The following is a 23,529-nucleotide window of genomic DNA, read 5'->3' on the forward strand; positions in this document are numbered from 1 at the left end:
GTATGAAACCTGTTGTGCTTCATATTTTTGCTGGTTTTGTACGTTGAGCGAAAATATCTGTTAAACAAGATTGTATAAAGAAGAATATATGAAATATAAACGCACATCTATTGAAAAAGACAATAACCAACTGCCACAGCATCTTGTGTGTCATAATGTTCTCCGTAACGACTCACTGCGGCTTCTCCGTCTGGAACATCATCTAGCAACAGCTCATCTGCTGTTGAAAAATAAGCCAAAACCGTTATTTGTTGGAAAAAGAAATTGATGTAATAGTATGACACGGAACTCTACTGGTACCTTGCAGGAGGAAAATGAGAAACTTTTCAAAGCATCATATAAAATTTCTCTCGTAATAGCAAAGAGCAAAACATCATACTATCCGTGATAAGTTAATCAAACCTTCCATTCTTAAAGCATCTAGAATTGCTTTTGGAGAATATAGTCATTGAAAACTGGACATCTTGAAAATTTCTCGGGCCCAGCTGAATACCCGAGAAATTTTCAGGATTTCCATACGCCGGGAAAACTTAAGATCACACAAAACTGGACATGACACGTGTTTCAAGCAACAGCGTGCAACGTAGGACCGAAGAAATAGCACTGCATGTGAAACAACTGTTAGTTAAAAGACTGGAAATGTCTCCATTTTTTCCTTGGAGTGTGATATAGTGGACATACGTCAACAATGTCATTAATAGTATACTATTAATTTTGACGAGAAGTGGATTGTAGATTACTGGCAAATAATGTTTTTAACAGAAGGAAATCAATAAATAAATTAAATAAATAAATAAGTAAAGGGGCAAGAGATATCCTGGGGTTGCAAAGGATGGTGCACCTGATACAAAAGTTAGGGAACCACTGCTCTAGACTAATATACCCTGTTGCAGACTAAAGCGTTTTTCTGGAAATTTGCAGTCATGTACCATGCAAAATCTAGCATCTGAGTATCTTAGTTATCAAGTGAGATACTTTCAACTTTGGATTGGCAAAAAGTTCTGGGATTGTCTGTTGCATTCAGCTCCAAATTTCACAGACGTTGGCCAAAAAACAGACGTCACTAACGATTCGTACCACAAATACTAGGAAGATGTCGCAGCTGTGGCCAGTTAGGATGTAAGCAGTGTATACCATTGCGCTTCCGTAAGGGAACTACTCCCCTTCATTTTCTGTCATCGTATATTTTGAGTTGGTTTCCGCAACACGGTGCAAATTGACTTTTTTAACACCGATAACTCTTTTTCCAGGTGTCAATGAGTGATAAATGACGAAAAATCTCTAGAACCGACCTGGTTTCAAATTCAGGAACTATGTACACTCCTGGAAATGGAAAAAAGAACACATTGACACCGGTGTGTCAGACCCACCATACTTGCTCCGGACACTGCGAGAGGGCTGTACAAGCAATGATCACACGCACGGCACAGCGGACACACCAGGAACCGCGGTGTTGGCCGTCGAATGGCGCTAGCTTCGCAGCATTAGTGCACCGCCGCCGTCAGTGTCAGCCAGTTTGCCGTGGCATACGGAGCTCCATCGCAGTCTTTAACACTGGTAGCATGCCGCGACAGCGTGGACGTGAACCGTATGTGCAGTTGACGGACTTTGAGCGAGGGCGTATAGTGGGCATGCGGGAGGCCGGGTGGACGTACCGCCGAATTGCTCAACACGTGGGGCGTGAGGTCTCCACAGTACATCGATGTTGTCGCCAGTGGTCGGCGGAAGGTGCACGTGCCCGTCGACCTGGGACCGGACCGCAGCGACGCACGGATGCACGCTAAGACCGTAGGATCCTACGCAGTGCTGTAGGGAACCGCACCGCCACTTCCCAGCAAATTAGGGACACTGTTGCTCCTGGGGTATCGGCGAGGACCATTCGCAACCGTCTCCATGAAGCTGGGCTACGGTCCCGCACACCGTTAGGCCGTCTTCCGCTCACGCCTCAACATCGTGCAGCCCGCCTCCAGTGGTGTCGCGACAGGCGTGAATGGAGGGACGAATGGAGACGTGTCGTCTTCAGCGATGAGAGTCGCTTCTGCCTTGGTGCCAATGATGGTCGTATGCGTGTTTGGCGCCGTGCAGGTGAGCGCCACAATCAGGACTGCATACGACCGAGGCACACAGGGCCAACACCCGGCATCATGGTGTGGGGAGCGATCTCCTACACTGGCCGTACACCACTGGTGATCGTCGAGGGGACACTGAATAGTGCACGGTACATCCAAACCGTCATCGAACCCATCGTTCTACCATTCCTAGACCGGCAAGGGAACTTGCTGTTCCAACAGGACAATGCACGTCCGCATGTATCCCGTGCCACCCAACGTGCTCTAGAAGGTGTAACTCAACTACCCTGGCCAGCAAGATCTCCGGATCTGTCCCCCATTGAGCATGTTTGGGACTGGATGAAGCGTCGTCTCACGCGGTCTGCACGTCCAGCACGAACGCTGGTCCAACTGAGGCGCCAGGTGGAAATGGCATGGCAAGCCGTTCCACAGGACTACATCCAGCATCTCTACGATCGTCTCCATGGGAGAATAGCAGCCTGCATTGCTGCGAAAGGTGGATATACACTGTACTAGTGCCGACATTGTGCATGCTCTGTTGCCTGTGTCTATGTGCCTGTGGTTCTGTCAGTGTGATCATGTGATGTATCTGACCCCAGGAATGTGTCAATAAAGTTTCCCCTTCCTGGGGCAATGAATTCACGGTGTTCTTATTTCAATTTCCAGGAGTGTATTTTTGATCCGGTACTTTTCACTGAGCAACCGAAACCATGTTACGGTTTTCTTTTTCATACACGCATGGAGAGCGGGAAGAACGCCTCTATGCTAGCAGTATTTGTGATCCGGTACTTCTCACTGAGCAAGCGAAACCATGTTACGGTTTATTTTATTTTTTTATTCCATACACGTATGGAGTGCGGGAAGAGCGTCTCTGTGCGGGCAGTAACAAGTCTTATCTTGAATCAGCGATGCCTGTTGTTTTGGTCTTCAGTCCGAAGACTGGTTTGATGCAACTCTCCATGTTACTCTATCCTGTGCAAGGCTCTTCATCTGCGAGTAACTAATGCAAACTACATCCTTCTCAATCTGCTTACTCTATCCATTTCTTGGTCTCACTCTACGATTTGTAACCTTCGTGCTTTCCTCCAATACTAAATCGGTGATCCCTTGATGTCTCAGAATGTGTCCTACCAACCGATCCCTTCTTGTAGTCAGGTTGTGCCATAAATTTCTTTTCTCCTTAATTCGATTTAGTACCTCCTCGTTAATTACGATACCTATGGCAGCGGTATGTAGAGGGTTGCAGTACACGGTGGGCAAATTGAAACTGGTCCGGGAAATGTTTCACGCATCTAATGATAGGCAGCCCGACTGTGATATCTGCCCGAGATGTGACCGATTATGTTGGGTTGCGCACCATTAGATGCATGAAACATTTTCCCGGTCAGTTTTATTGCGCATCCCGTGTATTCTCGGTTTCCTCACTTAAAACTGGCACTTTAACCTTCATAATTAGGCTTTGGCGGCATATTTTGTGTGTATCCTACAATTAGAGCGTCCACCAGTGCAGCTTTCTATCATCTACGTGACCCTCTTCCATCAGTTAAACAATCCTCTCACCATACATATAGCCTTTCTTTGTATAGTTCAATATCCTGTGTTAGTCTTATTTGGTTCCACACGCTTGGGAAATACAGGGTGATTCAAAAAGAATACCACAACTTTAAGAATTTAAAACTCTGCAACGACAAAAGGCAGAGCTAAGCACTATCTGTCGGCGAATTAAGGGAGCTATAAAGTTTCATTTAGTTGTACATTTGTTCGCTTGAGGCGCTGTTGACTAGGCGTCAGCGTCAGTTGATGCTAAGATGGCGACTGCTCAACAGAAAGCTTTTTGTGTTATTGAGTACGGCAGAAGTGAATCGACGACAGTTGTTCAGCGTGCATTTCGAACGAAGTATGGTGTTAAACCTCCTGATAGGTGGTGTATTAAACGTTGGTATAAACAGTTTACAGAGAATGGGTGTTTGTGCAAAGGGAAAAGTTCTGGACGGCCGAGAACGAGTGATGAAAATGTAGCACGCATCCAGCAAGCATTTGTTCGCAGCCCAGGAAAATCGACTCGCAGAGCTAGCAGAGAGCTGCAAATTCCACAGTCAACTGTATGGAGAGTCCTACGAAAAAGGTTAGTTATGAAACCTGAACGTCAACTACCCGAGGCGATGGATCAGCCGCCAGGCAGCCCGTGACAGAGCACTTCATCACTGGCCTCCAAGAAGCCCTGATCTTACCCCCTGCGGTTTTTTCTTATGGGGGTATGTTAAGGATATGGTGTTTCGGCCACCTCTCCCAGCCACCATTGATGATTTGAAACGAGAAATAACAGCAGCTATCCAAACTGTTACGCCTGATATGCTACAGAGAGTGTGGAACGAGTTGGAGTATCGGGTTGATATTGCTCGTGTGTCTGGAGGGGGCCATATTGAACATCTCTGAACTTGTTTTTGAGTGAAAAAAAAACCTTTTTAAATAATCTTTGTAATTATGTATAACAGAAGGTTATATTATGTTTCTTTCATTAAATACACATTTTTAAATGTGTGGTATTCTTTTTGAATCACCCTGTATTTTACGATGGTTATAAAAATTACAACCAATGCTGATAGGTAGCTAATAAGAGTCACGAGATCTTAGCTGAATTTCTTTATTGCATTACGCGTTTTGGGGATAGCTCATCATCAGACGATTAAATACAGAGTTGATGCAGAAAATTTAGAAGCAAACAATATCTCACATAAAAACCCACAATAAGATAGTAATGCCAAGCGATCAACATTTACGTCACTACAACATCAACACTGATACTGATCGCTTGGCACTATTGTCTTATCATTGTGAATTTTAATGTGTGACATTGTTTTGGTCTAAATTTTTTCAACTCTGTATTTTCATCATCCGATGATGGGCTAAGCCAAAAACCCGTAATGCGGTAACCAACGTGCTGTGACTGTTATTCGCAGCCTGTCAGTGTTGTTTATAATTTTTATAAGTGTCAATATGGTTGCAAACATCACAAATCACTTTTGCCATATTGAAAATAGTTTATGATGAATGTTTTGTACGTAAATATCTCTGTAGAGTGACTGTGTTTCCCCAGTATTCTAGCAAGAAACCGATGTCTGCCACTTGCTTTACTTCCGACTGATCCTACGTGATTATTCCATTTCATAACCCTACAAATTGTTCCAACCGGGAATTAGTGCGAGTTGGTCAATTCCAGCTGTGACTCGTTGATACTGTAATAATAAAAGCACTGGTTTTACATTTCTGCCAATCACTGCACCACTTTGAAATCTCTAGAATCGTCTCTCACAGCATATTTCAAGTTCGACAGTGGGATGGTACTGCTACCCATTTTCCTAATCGAGGTCGGTGACGCTTTCTGCTGTGTGAAGCCAGCCTGAACACAGGAAGTTAGAATCCTGTTGCTATACGAAAACCTTCAACGCCAAAGAGGCGATCATAAGCTCACTAGAGAAAAAATTTGTCAGTCCTAGAGAAGTCATTACAAGGATAATTTAATAATGTGTATCTCCCCCCTGGACTTAAAAACCGGTTAGGCAGTGAGTCCGCAACGTTTTGCAGGTAGCCACTCTCTGAGAATTTGATAACGAAAATCCCCCAAATTGCGGGGATGGTGACGCCAGCGTTTTGCCTGCTGTTCCAACATATCCCACAGATTTCCTGTGGGGTTCAAGTCTGATGACTTTGCAGGCCACTAGCGATGTAATAGGATCGGGCAGAGTACAGGAAACCAGTCACACATCCTTCCAGCCCGGTGACCTATGCTGTTGTCTTTGAGAGCCAATGTGAGCAGTGGTATCTTGCGAGGTGCCCGACTCCAAATCTTTATAGCATGCCGCTCCCGTCGCAATGTTGATAACACTCGAGCGCTTGTGATATGACGTCAAAATATAAAAAAAAATAGATTTTTCAAAAATATGTTCGTTTAAAAGCGCGAATCTTTCTGAATAGTTTGTTATACAAAACATATATCTTCGGGGAAATGTATGACAAGTTATTTGTTCTTAAGTGTGCCAAAGTGCAGTGCCACGCCTCCTTACACAGTATTCTTCTGTTGAACATCATTGTATTTCGCTCCGTGGAATTCAAACGTGTATATTTTGTAATGGAAGCCATCAAACCTATATTCAGGGCAGTGGAAATTAAAATGTCCTGTGATGCCTCTTCTGCTCCCAGTCGTCCGAATTGACATTCTATCCCCCCTTAAAGAAACTCACAATTAATACTGGTTGGGATTATTTGTGACCGGGAGAATAAGAACTCTTCAGAAAATTTGCACCCTTTATTGCCTATCAGCTAATAACTTTCTCTTTTGTGTGACATGAAATTAAATATAGGAAACATAAAACCAGTAAAGACAAGAGACAAGCAAGACAGTAGACATTTCTTCAATCTGTAGGTCCCAGCATTTTTTCTCTCTAACCTTACTACAGCTTTATATGGCGTCCTTTCCTTTCTGCGAAAGAATCTATTACCTCATTAAAGTTCGTCAAAATGTCGTTGTCTAATGCTGAAAAAGCTGTTAATGCGAATAGTACCCAACAGTGGTGTGGTTTCTCGATTTTATTACGTATATTTTGTCACTGTCTGCTGGACGAAACGAATAGGCCTTTCTAACATTGCAGCAATTGTAACACACGCCAAATAAGCGAGACTGTTTTGGTACAAATGGTTATTTTTATATACCTCATTTACATAAATAACACGACAGAATATAACACACGAAGTACCGATATCAAATGCCTGTTAGGACTATTACAAGCAAAATGCTTTACGTTACGAAATAGTTTCACATTTCATTCACATGCTCCAGTTTCTCAAGCACGAGATCGAAAAGTAGTAGTAGTGCGAATTTACATAAATTTGGAATCGTCAAATTCTTTCATATAATTTGTGTGATGTCCCCGTTTCTTCTCCTTCCTCATTCTAACAAACAATCTTGTCGTCACTACTTCTCCATTCTTGTCATTGTCAAGACTTATTCTATGGATACCTTCACTAACCCTGCCAGAATCACATTTAGTTATACTGTGTTTATTCTTCGGTTCGGCATTATTGCGAGTTCGTACAACGCATTTTCCGCGCTATTCCGGGAACAGAACATAAGCGGCTGCTAACCGGGGTCTGTAAAGCTGGCCTTTAGTAGTACGCCGGCCGGAGTGGCCGAGCGGTTCTAGGCACTTCAGTCTGGAACCGCGCGACTGCTACGGTCGTAGGTTCGAAGCCTGCCTCGGGCATGGATGTGTGTGATGTCCTTAGGTTAGTTAGGTTTAAGTAGTTCTAAGTACTAGGGGACTGATGACCTCAGATGTTAAGTCCCATAGTGCTCAGAGCCATTAGAACCTTAGTAGTGCAGTCATCTGGCAAAAAATTTCTGTCAAAATTTCATTTTTTTGGATACACCGAGAAGATAAAATGTAATCTTTCGAACCTGTTATTTCCGTTAGTCGTTTATTCCCACTCTGGTAGTATGAATCTATCATTTCGCTAGTAATTATAACAACGTTCATCATTCGCACACCCAATCAACCACATAAACAAACAGCGATTGGTATTCACCCGTCCGAGTTTAAATTGGGCTCAGCTCGTATAGCCCCGTCCTCTTTTGTCCCCGGAAATTTTTTTATTTCATGATGTGACGGGGATTTCCGTGGCAGAGACGTCGAGTAGCCCATACACGTATTCAAAAATCAACTTATGATTCGTTCAGAAATGATTTAGAACGTGTTCAAAAATGTTCAGAAACCAACAGGGATGCGTTTCAAAATCATATGAATAATCGACTGACCAATGCGCTGGATGCTAAAAGCTTTGTGAAACGTGGTATCTTTCTCCAAGAATATGAGTTTGGCGCTCCCTGAAATTGCCGCCCGGGACAGGTACACCAGAAATGAGGGTACAATGTCGGTCCCAAGAGGGAATGTGAAGGATACATATCTACAGTAACAGGGGTCTCACCTCAGTAGAGTATTTGATGAGTGGAAGATAGCGTGGGCTGTCTGTAGAACTCTCTAGATACAAGCTATACGTGGTGCAAAGTACGGAAGTCAGCGAGGATAATTAAGGAATAGGGGTAGATATTCTAAGTGCCACCATTTGTTACAAGACATTTGAAGAATCCTCTGGTACTATCTCTCAGTGTAACTTCTCATCAGTAGCCCATCTGCTGCTCTGAAAATCTATCTCTGTAGCAACGGCTGGTGCCGACGGTAGTCAAATAACTTAAGTTCGACGCTCGGCGACTTGTGACTATAAAATGACTTTTTTATAATAATATGAATATTTATATATGTGTTTGGAGAGAGAGAGAGAGAGATTTATTTTTGATTGAGATTTTTACTATAAGTCGTAGCTGGTACCTGAATTTTGGTTGCTGCCTCCTTGAATGATCAGCTTCTGCACGAGTTGGTGACGTATTCCAATTTGGAGGAAGTGGTTGTTCTTTAAGGTTTAAAATACTACTCTGTTAGTTACTTGACCGTATTGCGGATAGCTTTGAGCCCAAATTTTCGTAGCTTTTCATACCTAAAGGACCACTGTTGTAAGTAAATAAGATCAAACAGCAATCTGTTTTTCGTGAGAAAAGGAGATTGCTTAGCATTCAGACTTCCTTCGAACTACACGTCCTGCTACATCAAAATTGGTTAGTGGAGTTCAGCACCATACTATTGTACAAGAACATAATGCAATAACTGTAATTAAGAAATTATGAGAGGTTGTTACTTATTGAATGAAAACTATAGAGAATGCATCTCAATCCTGTATTTTAGTGAACTTTGTACACTTAAAATTCTGTCGGTTGAGAGACGGCTACGACAATGAAGTTCACTTCCTTTTCCGAAAATAAGATATTTCTATTCTTAACTTCCAGAAAATTTGCATACATAAATGTTTGTTAACTTTTACACATACTTTACTCGGTTTTATCACTAAAATATCAGTTTTCATTAAATGTAACAATACGTTCTGAGCGACGGCCTAGCAACACGCCCTCATTCCACAAGATACAGATTCACAGTCCTCTTTTTTTAATAAATCAATTTCTTTTTATTTTATTTTTTTTTTTTTTTAGTCCACACTCAAAGATTCACAACTACTATCGTTGCAGGGATTGCGCGCTAGAGAGTTGTTTGTTGCTGTCCAGCTGCGCCTCACTTCAAGTACTTTTTGAACCAAATTTACATACATTACTGAGCTTCTCAGAATAAAATCAGACACAACTTAGTTAAAAAAGAAGTAATTTTATACTGGCGCCCGATCAGGGACGCGAAACGAAATTAAAAATATTTCATGCTGTTTGATCTTATTCACTTACAACAGTGGTCCCTTAGGTATGAAAAGCTACGAAAACTTGTGCTCAAAGCTATCCGCAATACGGCCAAGTAACTAACAGAGCCGTATTTTAAACCTTAAAGAGCAATAACTTCCTCCAGATTGGAATACGTCACCAACTGGTGCAGAAGCTGATCATTCAAGGAGGCAGCAACCAAAATTCAGGTACCAGTTACGACTTAAAGTAAAAATTTCAATCAAAAACCAATCTCTCTCTCTCTCCAAACACATGCATAAATATTCATATCATATACAAAAAAGTCTTTCATATGACACAACCCTTGCTGGTTCGTCGATGTGGTCCTCTATATATGGCCCGTAGACCTGCTTCCAGAACACTATTAGCAGCTGGGCACATACATAAGGTTCCTCCATTATCAAATTTGGTCTTGCCTTGAGACTCGTTCTTGTTGCTGGCTGAGTCATGCAGCCCTTAGACTAACTCTGTTTGGTGCGAGGCACCTCGAGATCGGGCCGCATTATTATCGCTTTCAGACACTGAGGCAATGCTTCCTGGTTCCCCTGTAGCCGATTCCTAGACTGCCTCAGTGGAACAGTTCTCAAATTTTCTGATGTATATGACTGGTGGGACGGAGACTTGCAACAACAATTCTATTTATTATTCCACTTTTGATGACATAGTTTGCCTTTGAACGTTTACTCTGTTTTCATCCATGCACGACACCCCTCTATGCAATCTGATCCATTGTAAGCATTGTTTCCCTTTTGTTCATTCATACCCCTTCCCCGAATAAAAAAAAGAGAACTTACTGATTACGGTATGTATATTTAAACTCTCCACATCAATAAGTTCTGTAGTTTTTTCTGTTCTTTGACATGTAATTTATTATATGCTGATTATAAATGTTTCTGACATGTCTGATCAACAACTGTTACGTTCAACGTTAAAAAATACTGTAGTTGAAGGATATGTTTACTTTGAAACGCAGTGTACTACATCATTATCGGACAGATAAACATTAGGAAAGTATTACATGTACACCTAGAAATCAACTCGATTATTCTGGCGCATAGCTCTGTTCACCGCACCATCTGAACACCTCAAATACATAATACTGAAGGAAGGCAATTACCGTTCATGTGTTTTGCAAATTGCTTCTCTGTGACATCCATGTTCTAACAAATATATGCATGGGACAAATATTCAAATGGTTCAAATGGCTCTGAGCGCTATGGGACTTAACATCTGAGGTCATCAGTCCCCTAGAACTTAGAACCACTTAAACGTAACTAACCTAAGGTCATCACACACATCCATGCCCGAGGCAGGATCCGAACCTGCGACCGTAGCAGTCTCGCGGTTCCGGACTGAAGCGCTTAGAACCGCTCGGTCGCCGGGGCCGGCAAGGACAAATATTGGTTAGAGAAATTTTTCTATCAGTATGCAAGGAATCGCGCTGTGGCGTCCTAGTACGCGAAGTTTGGGTCATCCGTATGTCTGACCAAATATTTTTGCATTTTTTTTTTTTGTTTCCTTCATTCCTTCTTCCGAAACTGAACTGTATTTCTTACGTTATGCGACACACGTGGACATCTGAGTTAATCGGCAACAGCCGTGAACCGGATGCCTCGTAGTACTGATGCGTGATCGGGCCGCCGTCGTGAGCAACTTTACTGTACTCTTCGTCGGCTGTCATGTGGGTTTTTAATCACTGAAATCTACACAGTCAGCTATCTTTTATCTACAACTACAAGTGGAAGTAGCTCCCTTGGAACGCATTTTCGACCATACGTCCATCTGACACTTATTCCTTTATAACCTCTCAGGGATTTTTTCCTGCAGTTTGTCCAAATATTGTACAGGAAAACCTGGGTATCTTCATCGCATCGAGAGGAAACTTTCAGCAGTGTAGGGTGGAACGCAAGTGTCCAATATCGATACAAGACTGGCGTTTCCTTACAAAGATAGGCGATTAACTGACAGTATCTGCACCTACAACTGTCTGGGTAAGCCTGTTCAAATTTCGGGCGAATGCAACGGCATACAACCACCAGTAGGAGAATGCCTAGAAAAGCACAGTGTTGTTCAAAACCACACTTCGGATTGATGATAGCTTTAATTGGTTTATATGAAAAAAGTGGTATGTCCAAGAAGCTATGTAATAAGTGAAAGATTTCAGAGAAGGAATAAATACACTCCTGGAAATTGAAATAAGAACACCGTGAATTCATTGTCCCAGGAAGGGGAAACTTTATTGACACATTCCTGGGGTCAGATACATCACATGATCACACTGACAGAACCACAGGCACATAGACACAGGCAACAGAGCATGCACAATGTCGGCACTAGTACAGTGTATATCCACCTTTCGCAGCAATGCAGGCTGCTTTTCTCCCATGGAGACGATCGTAGAGATGCTGGATGTAGTCCTGTGGAACGGCTTGCCATGCCATTTCCACCTGGCGCCTCAGTTGCACCAGCGTTCGTGCTGGACGTGCAGACCGCGTGAGACGACGCTTCATCCAGTCCCAAACATGCTCAATGGGGGACAGATCCGGAGATCTTGCTGGCCAGGGTAGTTGACTTACACCTTCTAGAGCACGTTGGGTGGCACGGGATACATGCGGACGTGCATTGTCCTGTTGGAACAGCACGTTCCCTTGCCGGTCTAGGAATGGTAGAACGATGGGTTAGATGACGGTTTGGATGTACCGTGCACTATTCAGTGTCCCCTCGACGATCACCAGTGGTGTACGGCCAGTGTAGGAGATCGCTCCCCACACCATGATGTCGGGTGTTGGCCCTGTGTGCCTCGGTCGTATGCAGTCCTGATTGTGGCGCTCACCTGCACGGCGCCAAACACGCATACGACCATCATTGGCACCAAGGCAGAAGCGACTCTCATCGCTGAAGACGACACATCTCCATTCGTCCCTCCATTCACGCCTGTCGCGACACCACTGGAGGCGGGCTGCACGATGTTCGGGCGTGAGCGGAAGACGGCCTAACGGTGTGCGGGACCGTAGCCCAGCTTCATGGAGACGGTTGCGAATGGTCCTCGCCGATACCCCAGGAGCAACAGTGTCCCTAATTTGCTGGGAAGTGGCGGTGCGGTCCCCTACGGCACTGCGTAGGATCCTACGGTCTTGGCGTGCATCCGTGCGTCGCTGCGGTCCGGTCCCAGGTCGACGGGCACGTGCACCTTCCGCCGACCACTGGCGACAACATCGATGTACTGCGGAGACCTCACGCCCCACGTGTTGAGCAATTCGGCGGTACGTCCACCCGGCCTCCCGCATGCCCACTATACGCCCTCGCTCAAAGTCCGTCAACTGCACATACGGTTCACGTCCACGCTGTCGCGGCATGCTACCAGTGTTAAAGACTGCGATGGAGCTCCGTATGCAACGGCAAACTGGCTGACACTGACGGTGGCGGTGCACAAATGCTGCGCAGCTAGCGCCATTCGACGGCCAACACCGCGGTTCCTGGTGTGTCCGCTGTGCCGTGCGTGTGATCATTGCTTGTACAGCCCTCTCGCAGTGTCCGGAGCAAGTATGGTGGGTCTGACACACCGGTGTCAATGTGTTCTTTTTTCCATTTCCAGGAGTGTACGTGAGTGGGACAGATAGAAATGATGTAGTATCACAGCTATTCCGGTCGAAAAAGGAAGAGGTATAAATGTTGAATACAATGACCGTCTAATTGTCATACGTTCGGGTTACGAGTGATCAGAGCTAAGATGATAGGAATGAAGAAAAGAGGGTGGCCGAATTAGTAATATGGGAATGCTGAATATAAAAATTTATGTATACAAGAAGAGCTGGAAGGACCTTTTATGTAGGAAGCGAGACTACGCAAAACTTCTGGTACATAAGATTTAGCGGAAGGAAAGTGGCACAAGCGAAGGAAGCCATATTCTTCTGAAGATTCTACTGATAACTGATATGGAACTAAGGAAAAAAGTTCGTGGAAATGTCTCTCGACAGTGCATCGCAGTGGAACAGTTATTGTAAACTGGGGAACAATCGGAAAAAATCATTAACTGAAAAAATTAGAAATGTCGTGCAACAGAAGAATTCGAAATACCAACTAGTCACAAAATGCGCGAAGCGAAGATTTAATAGAAAGAACCGCGCGAGGAAATTTCATTACAAACACTTATCATAAGGACAGTTGGAAGATGTGCTACGTCATCCAGTGGTAAGTGAAGAGCCATATCCGCTGTAGTCTTGATTCTGGGTTCGAGTCACTGCCTGGCACACAATTTAAACTTGGGAGGGGTTGTCCCCGCCGCAGGGTAAAACACTCATCCTGGCATGAAGGGGTAGTTACTTTGGAAGTGGCAGGAACAACGGAGGGTGGAAAACTACCGATACAAATAAAGACTATATACGGGGTGTTCAGAAAGTCTCTCCGCAGTGCCATTTGATTGTTAGCCGCGCGTGTCGTATGCCGCAGTGAATATACCGAAATGAAACTCATTGAGATACTAGTTATTAATTTATTGAATATTCATTTTTAGTTACAAATTTTCACATTAAATGTTGAAAGTCTCCCCCCTGTTGTAAACACAATTCAATTCGTCTATTAATGTTTCCAAACAGAAGCTGTAACATTTCTTCTGTAACAGAAGCAGTGGAAGTGGATATTGCAGTTTTCAATTCATCGATGGATTTTGGACGGTTTTTATAGACAGTTGCTTTTCCTGCACCCCAGAAGCAAAAGTCAGGTGGTGTTAGGTCAGGCGATCTTGGAGGCCAAAGTCCCTGTGAAATTATGCGATCACCAAGAACATCAGCAAGCAGTGACATTGAAATGCGAGCTGTATGCGCGGTTGCACCATCTTGTTGAAAATAACCGTTCAGTATTTCACTTAACATAAGTTCTCCTATGAATGGGTACAGAATATCACTGCAGTATCGTTGTGCGTTTATTGTTTCGTTGAAAAATATGGGACCCACAATCCGACGTCTAGAAATTGCAATCCAAACTCCTATTTTCACAGAATGAAGTGGTTCCTCATGAGTACACAATGGATTTACAGTACTCCACATACCAGAATTTTGCGAGTTCATGTACCCGGATAAATGAAACCACGCCTCATCAGTGAAAAACGTTTCATTAAGGATATCCCTTCCATTTTGTCGAACGAAATTTTTGAACCCCAATGCAGTCTCTTGCCATGATCAGTATTTTTCAGTTCTTGCACGACTGTCACTTTGTATGGGGAAAGTTATAATTTTTTTCCTTACAGTTGTGTGGGCCGTTCCGATACTAACATCGATTTCCTGGGCGAGTTTTCTTACTGACTTGCTCGCACTCATGGGCATTTTATCGGAAATATCGAGTAGTTTACCCTCAGACACAACGCTAGGACGACTACTTCTCGGTGCATCTGTCGCTGAACCCGTACTTTGAAATTTGTTAATCAAATCTCACACAGTATCGGGATGCGGGAAAACTGAATTAAATGTTTGACGAACTGAAACTGTGTATTTACCGCCAGCTTTGAACACATGTTCGGCTAAAAACACACGTTCTTCAATGGTTAGCATTTTAACAGTGACAAAAACGAAACAAACGAACAAAGAAACTAAACTTAAACGTTCGCGCCAACACGTAACGACACACTCCAACGATACTACTGACGCTGGCTGAGATAAACGAAACAGCAGAATGTTGGTAGAGTCCACTTGAAGGGAAATAACCCAGGCAGACGAACAATAATGCGGGACGCTCGGCTAACAATCATACGGCACTGCGGAGAGACTTTTTGAACACCCCGTCTAGTTTGCAACACAGATTATCACAAATGATCAGATTAATAGTTATGTAGTGGCGAAAAGATTTGCTCAAGATAAGAAGAAATGTGGGATGACAATGAAAGCGTGCGGAAAGATTGATGATTAAAACAAGGAAAAAATGATCTTAGGCTTTTAGAAAACGCACGTATACTTCTTCGATTACAACAGTCCGTTCCTTCCCGTCTGACTGTCTGATCTAAGCAGCTCCCTCCATGTGTTTAAGTTATTCTTGTGAGGATATGAAACGATTTATTTATTTTTTGGCCTTCGGCAGTTAACTGACATACAAAAACAAATTGATGACATAACAGTGAAGCTAGTACAAGGGCTTAAACGCCTGCTATTCACAATTGGAGAAACTGCAGGAAAAGACCGCTGAGAGGCTATGATGGGAAAAATGCCAGATGAACACATTGTCGAAAATGGGTTCCAAGGGAGTTACCTCCACTTGAAGGAGTAGATAAAAGATCTTTGACTGTGTAGGTTTAAAGAATCAAAAGCACACAGGACAGCCGACCAGTCAAGTGGGTATATTCTGTCTATAATAGTATTTTAGCCCCACGTTTAAGAGTGCAGTAATGTTGTTCACGACGGCGGTCGGCTCACGTATCGGTACTAAAGGCCACCCACTTCATAGCTGTTGCCGATTCACTCAGGTACCCACGTGTGTCGTATAATGCCGCGCTGAGAGTCCATGACCTGGTATAACAACCAGAAACAGTCCGACATGGTCTTTCTAAACGGCCAAAGAAATGGGAGTGAGCGGGTATTGGCACGACTGTGTTGGGGGGAAATGTATCCCTGCCGACAGCTGCCGCACCATTAACTATTTGGAACAGTGTGTCATCGTTTGTTTAAGACAGGCTCGTGTATGGGAATGAGTAATCATGAAAGGCGGGCGTACCCAGTACGTACTCGGGCCTTGGAGGAACAGATGTTGAACCCTATAGAATATGATCCTGGTATCAGCACCAGCCATGTATCCCGCCAGCATGGGGTAAACCAGACGATCATGTGGAACATTCTCCATGGCAACTGCCACCATCCTTATCGCTTATAACGGTGCAGGCCTTATTATCTAGGAACTCGAATCAAGAAGACCTGCAAACACGAGTAACATAGAAATAGATGTCGTTGGAGTAGTGAAGTTGTTGTGACTTGGCAAGACAGCCAAGCCACTAGGAGGTGAAGCCGGAAGGCACGCGTTTAAGCTCACGCAGGCTGGCGTGAGGTCTGGAACAGGTAAGGGAATTTATAGTAGCAAAGAACGAAAGTAACTACTGGAATACTTAACTTTAATTCATAATTGGTGAACATCGGTCTGACGGTACATGCATCACAAGATAAATAGCAAATGATAATGGCGCCTTGCTAGGCCGTAGCAAATGACGTAGCTGAAGGCTATGCTAACTATCGTCTCGGCAAATGAGAGCGTAATTTGTCAGTGAACCATCGCTAACAAAGTCGGCTGTACAACTGGGCCGAGTGCTAGAAAGTCTCTCTAGACCTGCCGTGTGGCGGCGCTCGGTCTGCATCACTGATAGTGGCGACACGCGGGTCCGACGTACACTAGCGGACCGCGGCCGATTTAAAGGCTACCACCTAGCAAGTGTGGTGTCTGGCGGTGACACCACAGAAGTAACTTAAATCATTTAACAAAAGCAAGTCTTCTGGTCCAGACTGTATACCATTTAGGTATGGTTATGCAATAGCTCCATGCTTAACAATAAAATACAACCGCTCGCTAGACGAAACATCCGTACCCAGAGACTAAAAGCTGCACGGGTGGCACCAGTATTTGGGAGGGCCAGTGAGAGTGATATGCTGGGTTGTGGGTCCTTGTCATTTTCGTCGATTTGTGGCGAGATTTTCGGGCGTGTATTATGTTCGAGCATTGTGGATTGCCCCAGAGAGAACGGTCTATTGACACACGGTCGCTGGGGGTTTGGGTGGCGTCGTTCTTGTGAAGCACAACTGGCTCTCTACTCGTTCGAGGCTTCAGTGCTGCTGACAGGGGATTTCGGATTCATTTTGTATTTATCGATTTCCGGGGGGCTTCTGGAACCATACCTCGTAGGCGGCTTGAGGCCAGGTTGCTTCCTTGTGGAGTTTTTTTCATTTGTGTGGCGGGATTCGTGACTTCCTGTCGGGTGGAGAGGAAGGGGGCGGTCACGGTTCGTCGTGATTGGCAAGGGGACGTCGGATGAAGCAGAGTTGGTTTCTGGTGTTCCCCGGTGTAATGTTGTAGCCGGCCGGTGTGGCTGTGCGGTTCTAAGCGCGTCAGTTTGGAACCGCGTGACCGCTACGGTCGCAGGTTCGAATCCTGCCTCGGGCATGGATGTGTGTGATGTCCTTAGATTAGTTAGGTTTAAGTAGTTCTAAGTTCTAGGGGACTGATGACCTCAATAGTTAAGTCCCATAGTGCTCAGAGCCATTTGAACCATTTTTTTTGTAATGTTGTGGGGCCTCTGCTGTTCCTTATCTATATGAACGATTTAGGGGACGGTCTGGGCTCTGTATTGGGTTCTTTGTGGGTGGTGCTGTCGGTTCTCGTCTGGTGGGGTCATCAGAGGATCAGAACAAATTTCAGAACGATTTAGAAAAGATATCCGTATGGTGCGAGGATTGGCGGTTGGCCCTGCATGATGAAGGGTGTGGTGTCATCCACATGGGTGCTCGGAGGTGTCCGCTGAACTTCGGTTACACAATGGATCATTCAGATCTAGAGGCCGTAAATTCAACTAATTGCACTTGTGAGTGGATTAGATTGGAGGTAACACGTAGAAGATGTTGTAGGGAAGTGAGACAGAGACTACGTTTTGTTGGGGGGACAATTAGGGGATGCAGCATATCTACTGGCGAGACTGCTGGCAGTCCTATTGTCCACCCTCTTTTAGAGTGTTGCTGTGTGGTGTAGGGTACTTGCAGGGTGGAGATGGTGGGGTGCATCAGGAGGGTTTGGGGAGGTGCAGCACGTTTTGTGTTGTTGATGAATAGGGGTGTCGCTGATGGGATGTGGTAGTTGATATGGACATCATTGAAACAAGAGTGTTTTCGGTTGCAGCGGAATCTTCTCGTGTGGTTTCAGTCGCCAAACTTGCTGCTCTGAGTACGAAGGTGTTTTTCTGACGCCGACCGGCATGGGAGGGAGCGATCATCATGGTAAAGTAGTTCTCAAATCAGGGTTCGCACGGGGGATATGGATGGTCGTTTATTCCGCGCGCTGTTCGGGACTGGAATGGTGGAGAGTTATTGCGAGTGTGGTTCGATGAACCCTCTGCCAGGCACTTGAGTGTGATTTTCAGAGTATCCATGTGGATGTAGATGTAGACTTGCCTCGATGCGACTGTTTTGTCGCTGGTTCGTTCAAAAAGGGTTCAAATGGCTCTGAGCGCTATGGGACTTAACTTCTGAGGAATCAGTCCCCTAGAACTTAGAACTACTTAAACCTAACGAACCTAAGGACATCACACACATCCATGCCCTAGGCAGGATTCGAGCCTGCGACCGTAGCGGTCACGCGGTTCCAGACTGTAGCGACTAGAAACGCACGGACACCCCGGCCGGCCGCTGGTTCGTCGCACAAGCTATCACGGCACTTGGATATCTGTTGTCCAGCCTATTCACAAGTGAGACTAAATTTACGATGGGTGGTATCATCAACCATCATAACACCAGCTGTGTGCTGTGGAGAGTCCTGACGTTACGATGACAGCGAACCACTAGCACTGATTCAGCCTCAGTGTATGGTCAGGAAATATTGGCGACAGGCTTAGGAGACCGTCATCCTATCACAACGCCTCACAGGCGAGGCATATCGCATTTCCTGCAGGTCACCCTGCCACTCCTGCTAGATGGCGTGCTTCTGGTCATATGAGGGGTAATTTGGCTATTACGTGATGGTGCTCCAGCTCACTTCCGCATTTCCGTTGGAGACATCTCGACATCATTAACCCTGGCTGATAGATCGGACATGCTGGTCCAGTCGCATGACCCACCTGGTCACCAGACGTCAACCATTTAGATTTCTACAGGTGGTGGGAAAGGGGGGGGGGGTATGGTTGCTGAAGGAAGTCGTGTATCCGGTGTCCATCCCAGATGTGCAGACACTGGGCAATTATTTTCCCTGTTGCGCTATTCGGTTGCAGGATGGTACCTTTGAACGTGTACGCCAGTCACTGCCGCCTCGTCTTCCCACATGCTTAGAAGGCAGTAGGCTATTTCGAACACCTTGTCTAACGGTGATTTCATATCACACCATGTCGTGCACTTCATTGTACCTTGTAGCATAGACACCATGCATTTCCACCCACATGTTCATAGGACCTTTCCTTCTCCTCACCCTCTCAGGGAACGTTTCCTGCAGTTTGCCACGATTTATCAAAATCACTCTGTACAACACTTCCTCAGTTGTTCTCTTTTATTCTTCCGTTTACAACTCTAGTCAGGAATGTACAACCTTAAGATGCAAGGCTAGTCATCCGGGACTATTTATAGTTAGTCTCTGTACGTCCACCACTATGTAGACTGGCTGCGGGACCTTGCCCGTTCAGTATAAAAATGGCAAGTCAAAACACCTTCAGCCATATAAATTTCCAGTTTTATTTTATTTCTGTTAGCAGTTTAAGCGTTCCACTGCGCCATCTTCAGGATGCCTGATCGACGTGAAGGAAAACCCCACCTCCTGTACAATCGAAACAGGTGCCAGCATACTGTCACTAGCATCCGTAAACTTCTTTTTAACAAAACGATCGCTTCCATCAACAACGGCAATGTTGTAAGTGTTTACAGATACCTGTGACTGTATGCTGGACCCTATTTCGATTGTACAAGAGGGAGGATTCGTCCTACACGTCGGTCAGGGCGTAGTGTAGCGCTGAAACTGGTAACAGAAATAAAATAAAACTGGAAATTTATACAGCTGATGATCTGTTAATCTGCCATTTTATATTTATGTGCTCGTTCCTTCTCGGGTTGCTTGATGACAGCAGTTTTCTGGAAATATATTGTATCGTATCCAGAATGAGATTTTCACTCTGGAGCGGAGTGTGCACTGATATGAAACTTCCTGGCAGATTAAAACTGTGTGCCGGACCGAGACTCGAACTCGGGACATTCCCCAGGCTGTGGCTAAGCCATGTCTCTGCAATATCCTTTCTTTCAGGAGCGCTAGTTCTGCAAGGTTCGCAGGAGAGCTGTAAGGTTTGGAAGGTAGGAGACGAGGTGCTGGCAGAAGTAAAGCTGTGAGGACGGGGCGTGAGTCGTGCTTGGGTATCTCAGTTGGTAGAGCACTTGCCCGCGAAAGGCGAAGGTCCCGAGTTCGAGTCTCGGTCCGGCACGCAGTTTTAATCTGCTAGGAAGTTTCATATCAGCGCACACTCCACAGCAGAATGAAAATCTCGTTCTGGAAACATTACCCAGGCTGTGGATAAGCCATGTCTCCGCAATATCATTTCTTTCAGGAGTGCTAGTTCTGCAAGGTTCGCAGGAGAGCATCTGTAAAGTTTGGAAGGTAGGAGACGAGGTACTGGCAGAAGTAAAGCTGTGAGGACGGGGCGTGAGTCGTGATTGGGTAGCTCAGTTGGTAGAGCAACTTGCCCGCGAAAGGCAAAGGTCCGAGTTCGAGTCTCGGTCCCGCCACAGTTTTAATCCGCCAGGAAGTTTCATCTTGTATAGTAGTTCTGAAACCAGCCCTGAGTATCATGCTTGATAAATTTGTATAATGACTGTCTTGTTACAGCATACGGCAACCTGGGCAACATCCTGAGTATGAAGGGCGAGCTGGAAGAGGCAGAGAGGTGCTACCGGAAGGCGCTGTCCTATCGGCCCAACATGGCGGACGTCCACTACAACCTGTGAGTACACACGTCTCAGTCACTGATAGAAAAATGTCCCGATACTTGGTATAGCGAAACATCTGCACAATAAGACGCGAAGGACGGCTGTTGGAGAACGGCGGTGAAATTAAACACTGCCTTTGTGGTCTCGAGACTGTACTTAGCATGAGTAGGAGCCACCACTCTGTAATATACTGATGTAAACTACCCCGAGAAAGTCAGTTAACAAAGTTTCAAGAACCAGCTTTAAACGCTGGCTCTGGGAATATACTACAATCCCTTACGTATCGCTCCCATAGGGGTCGTGAGGATAAGATCAGAGTAACTGCTGCATGCAGGGAAGGATTCAAATAGGCGTTCTTCCCGCACTCTGTATGTGAAAGGAACGGGAAGAAACTTTCATAACTGATACAATGGAACGTACCTTCTGCCCTGCACTTAATGGTGGTTAACAGAGTATAGATGTAGATGTAGAAATATACTGTGTGAGTTCAGAGCACCTAAAGCAATCCTTAAATGGTAATGTATAACAGAGGACGTTTAACCATAAATAATAAATGCTACCAGAACACGCTACGGAGAAATAAGAATGACATGAACCTACAGAGGTTTGCATATTTCGATTTGACCCTCTTGAAAACAATCAGCAAACATACATCAGTTAATTATAGATTTCGGTTCGTGAGGAGCATATTCAAATGTTACTGTTATACTTAAAAAGTCAAAGCAATAAAAAAATTATCCCAACATGGTGACATCAATTACAGTCAAATGGAAAATACATCCAGCATGTCTAGAAACAAACTCCTTAATAAGCCAAGCTTCATATGCGGACTATAGCACAAACCACTGAATCGTTAAGTTTGCGATAAAGCGTCGGAACTAAACATAAAATCATCACTTTCTTCGTCTCTGTTTCTTCTCATTACAACATTGCCGCAACTCATATTTACAGCTTTTACCCAAATTTTACACAATTGCTGTAAGGCATCAAATAAAATTAGCAGAGAAGAATGAAAATCATGTTTAGGAGTAATCCACTAAATTACAGGCCCATATCGTTAACGTCGATATGCAGTAGGATTATGGAACATATATTGTGTTCGAACATTATGAATTACCTCGAAGAAAACGGTCTTTTGACACACAGTCAACATGGGTTTAGAAAACATCGTACCTGTGAAACACAACTAGCTCTTTATTCACATGAAGTGCTGAGTGCTATTGACAAGGGATTTCAGATCGATTCCATATTTCTGGATTTCCGGAAGGCTTTTGACACTGTACCACACAAGCGGCTCGTATTGAAGCTGCGTGCTTATGGAATATCGTCTCAGTTATGTGATTGGATTTGTGATTTCCTGTCAGGGAGGTCACAGTTCGTAGTAATTGACGGAAAGTCATCGAGTAAAACCGAAGTGATTTCTGGCGTTCCCCAAGGTAGTGTTATAGGTCCTTTGCTGTTCCTTATCTATATAAACGATTTGGGAGACAATCTGAGCAGCCGTCTTACGCTGTTTGCAGATGGCGCTGTCGTTTGTCGGCTAATAAAGTCATCAGAAGACCAACACAAACTGCAAAAGGATTTAGAAGAAATATTGGAATGGTGCGAAAAGTGTGAGGTCACCCACATGAGTGCTAGAAGGACCTCGTTAAACTTCAGTTACATGATAAACCAGTCTAATCTAAAAGCCGTAAATTCAACTAAATACCTAGGTATTACAATTACGAACAACTTAAATTGGAAGGAACACTTTGGAAATGTTGTGGGGAAGGCTGACCAAAGACTGCGTTTTATTGGCAGGACACTTAGAAAATGTAACAGATCTACTAAGGAGACTACACTACGCTAGTCCCTCCTCTTTTAGAATACTGCTGCGCGGTGTGGGATCCTTACCAGGTAAGACTGACGGAGTACATAGAAAAAGTTCAAAGAAAGGCAGCACGTTTTGTATTATCGCGAAATATGGGAGAGAGTGTCACAGAAATGATACAGCATTTAGCTGGAAATCATTAAAAGAAAATCGTTTTCCGTTGCGACGGAAACTTCTCACGAAATTCCAATCAGCTATTTTCTCTTCCGAATACGAAAATATTTTGCTGACACCGACCTAAATAGGGAGAAACGATCACCACGACAAAATAAGGGAAATCAGAGCTCGTACGGAAAGATATAGGTGTTCTTTCTTTCCGCGCGCTATACGAGATTGGAATAATAGAGAATTGTGAAGGTGGTTCGATGAACCCTCTGCCAGGTACTTGAATGTGATTTGGAGAGTATCCATGTAGATGTAGATGTTTCACCGTAATGCCAAAAAAGCAGACAAGACCCCCAGCACTCATTTGCACTGAGGTGACAGAAGTCTAATATGGTGTCGGACCTCTTTTTGCCCGTCGTACTGCAGCAGCTCGACACGGCATGGACTCAACATGTCACTGGAAACCCCCTGCAGAAAATTGAGCCATGCTGCCTTTATAGCCGTCCATAATTGCTA

At 44.5% G+C, this 23,529-nt stretch overlaps 1 protein-coding gene across 1 annotated transcript in view; it reads left to right on the forward strand.

Annotated features, from left to right (window-relative positions):
• Positions 1 to 23,529, forward strand: part of LOC126199455 (protein O-mannosyl-transferase TMTC2-like) — a 1,057,651-nt gene that overhangs the window by 496,551 nt on the left and 537,571 nt on the right. The window contains exon 10 of the mRNA XM_049936376.1: positions 20,938 to 21,052. Within this exon, the coding sequence (XP_049792333.1) occupies positions 20,938 to 21,052 (115 nt within the window). The remainder of the gene's footprint in view (positions 1 to 20,937; positions 21,053 to 23,529) is intronic.

Source organism: Schistocerca nitens, chromosome 8, assembly GCF_023898315.1.
Source record: "Schistocerca nitens isolate TAMUIC-IGC-003100 chromosome 8, iqSchNite1.1, whole genome shotgun sequence".
NCBI classification, from domain to species: domain Eukaryota; kingdom Metazoa; phylum Arthropoda; class Insecta; order Orthoptera; family Acrididae; genus Schistocerca; species Schistocerca nitens.